The sequence below is a fragment of the Lolium rigidum genome, chromosome 6, assembly GCF_022539505.1.
Source record: "Lolium rigidum isolate FL_2022 chromosome 6, APGP_CSIRO_Lrig_0.1, whole genome shotgun sequence".
NCBI lineage: Eukaryota > Viridiplantae > Streptophyta > Magnoliopsida > Poales > Poaceae > Lolium > Lolium rigidum.
The window spans coordinates 161,207,159-161,209,942 of record NC_061513.1 but is presented as its reverse complement, the minus strand read 5'-3'; the positions used below and the strand labels follow the sequence as shown (position 1 = coordinate 161,209,942).

The following is a 2,784-nucleotide window of genomic DNA, read 5'->3' as shown; positions in this document are numbered from 1 at the left end:
AAGAGTTTAATGTTCAGTACACCAGAGGCTCCAGGGAGAAAAGAACTACATGCATGTTCACTCGTTAAAACTAGTTATATGTCGCATGGAGGGGAATCTACTATTCACCTTAATTTTTGAAAAGGTTTTTGGAAATATAAGAGATCTTCTCTCGATGTTTCTTGACGTGGAAACCGTATAAAATTGGTTATTAATGGTGTCTATTTTGTGTAACATGAACATAATGGAGTAATATCGAAGTAGCTGTTGATCAAATCATGAATATGGACATTCAAATATTCAAATAGATGTAGTAAATTACTAGATTTATTTTTTGAAGAAATCCTAGTGGCGCTTTATTGAGATGATAAGAGTGTTACATCACGAAATACATCCAGTACAATGAATCCCGGAGGAACCAAAAAGAAAACTATTCGCACGTATATGAGGCGGACCCACCAAAACATCGCTAGAGACGGAGCCTCCTTATTTTCCACAAATTTTAACCGAAGAGAATAGGAAATACACAACATCCTTATATTGAGCTTAAGGGCATGCTTGACTTAAGGATTTTTGAAAAAAAATTGTAGGATTCTGGCTTGTAGGAATTTTCCTGTAGAGATCATTTGATTCAGAAGATTGAACCCAGGAAAGCTCCTAGGGGTTTTTTCTATACTACAAGCACATAGGATGTCTAGCAAGAGGTTAGATCTCTTGGAAAATTTCTTATGTGCCTATGACAACTATGACATGTACTCAATCTCTATAAAAAATATGTGGTGCAATAAAATGAATTTTGCAACTAATTTATGTGTTTCTTATTTTTTGTAGAATTTCACATGCCATAGCATATTATTCCTGCGTTTTTTTATTCCTATACTTTTAGAATCCTTTAAATCAAACAGAGGTCCTAAGTATTTCCGTTAGTCCCTTCGGGGACATCCGATAAGTATTTCCGTTTGTGTCCAGGCCAGCCCAAGTTCTATAGAACCTCGCCTCAAATTTGTAAATACTTTAGCCCAACAGCACAAAGGCCTTTTAGGGCCCATTAGGTCTCCCGGAGAAATAGTTTGGAACACGAGAAGGACAGGCCCCCACTAAGGAACCAATATTAACCCGAAACAGCGCATCAGATCAAGCACCAGACCAAACAATCCCCCAACCCTAGGGTTCCCGTCAAGCGAATCGGAAGATCAAGAAAAGTCACCATGGCGTCGCGGCCGTCGCTGAAGCCGAAGCCGAGGGGCAAGGGCGGGAAGAGGGGATCGGCCGCGGCCGACGACGAGCAGTCCACCATGGCGGTGGCGGTGCGGCACGCCAAGGAGTGGAGCACGTTGACGATGAAGGCGGCCAAGGTGGCGGCGCACTGGGGCTTCATCCCGCTCATCATCGTCGTCGGCATGACATCGGGAGATCCCAAGCCCTCGCTGTTCTCTCTTCTCTCCCCCGTCTGATCCCGTACCCGGCGGGGTCTAGATTGGATCGATCCATCTCCTTTTAGTAGATTACATAAGTAGTAGATGTTCTTGCTGTTTCTTGAATCGTGGTGGCTGAGTTCTTGATCCCCGTATGGGGATCTTAGATGTCCTGCTATGTGCGTCTAATAATGTCATATGGTCGGATCGATCCTGGATTGGATCGAATCTGGCTACAAACTCTATGGATCCGCTATTAATATTATGTGTGTTGAACTATCTGTGTTATGATTATTATTTGTGCGAGCTACATGTCCTCTGCTTTTGATGCGTCTGACTCGTGTGTTATTGAACTATTCATGATACTTGCAGACCAATTCGCGGTTGGCTGGAATCTTAACTCTGAATATGTTGTTTGCAAGATTGGTTGGAATCTTAACTCTGAATTTGGTGCTTGTGCTTTGTAAGATTGTATGTCTTCCTGTGTTATTATTTGTGAGAGTTACATGCCCTCTGCTTTGATGCGTCTGACTCATGTCTTGATTGAACTATTCATGTTACTTGCAGAACAATTCAGGGTTGGTTGGAATCTTAACTCTGAAATTTGTTGTGTGCAATATTGGTTGGAATCTTAACTCTGAATTTGTTGCTTGTGTGCTTTGTAAGATTGTATGTGTCTGCTTAAGCTCATCGAGTTGCTAGACAATGCTAGCAGATGGAAACCCATAAGCCCTTTGAGTCACTTAATTTTGGTTTTGTTAGGTAGACCACCTTGTACCTTATGCAGAACATTCTATATATTTGTCATATTGGTATTGTCTTCAGCATCATTTAGAACTTAACTTTATGCTAAACTTAACTTGCTGTGAACATCAACTGTTTTGTATATATGTACTTTGAATTCAAACTTAAGTGCGGACACGGTAAACCAAGGCCTTTTCGGGACACAGGGAGCACTCGCTTCTTATTCTTCTCCTACCTGTGATGGGAGCAAAACCACTGCATTTTCTAAGACAAAATCAGGCCGGTGAGAGCATCTCCACCGGTGGCTCCGATAGTGTTTTCGGGGCCCTGATAGTGTTTTCGGGGCCGGGAGTGAAAATGGGCTCGCACTGGTGTGTTCCAAACAGCGTTGGATAATTTTTGAGCCCAATAGAATCACCGGCAACCCCGTGTCGGCTCCTTCGCCAAGGGCGCGAATACAATCGGGCGCGCTAGCGCCTCGCGGCACGTTGACCGCGCCTCGCGGCACGTCAACGAGCGTGGGCTCCGTCTGGTAGCCAGACACACCGATTTCCCACCTCCTACCCACGCCTAAGTCGACTCCCACCCCTCTAGATCGCCATTGTCGTCGCTGCCGCGCCCCCTGTTTGCAATAGGCACCGCCGTC

The 2,784-nt window shown here is 44.2% G+C and overlaps 1 protein-coding gene across 1 annotated transcript; it reads left to right on the top strand.

The window, feature by feature from the left end:
• The first annotated feature begins 1,100 nt into the window (after positions 1-1,100).
• LOC124665573 (mitochondrial import receptor subunit TOM7-1-like) lies at positions 1,101-1,673 on the top strand. The gene has a single exon (XM_047202972.1). It carries the CDS (start codon positions 1,188-1,190, stop codon positions 1,431-1,433), a length of 246 nt encoding a protein of 81 aa, XP_047058928.1. The 5' UTR covers positions 1,101-1,187; the 3' UTR covers positions 1,434-1,673.
• Positions 1,674-2,784: the final 1,111 nt, after the last annotated feature.

Bases quoted from the DNA above. Each gene is read 5' to 3' on its own strand.
- LOC124665573 (XM_047202972.1), top strand. From the start codon at position 1,188: ATGGCGTCGCGGCCGTCGCTGAAGCCGAAGCCGAGGGGCAAGGGCGGG.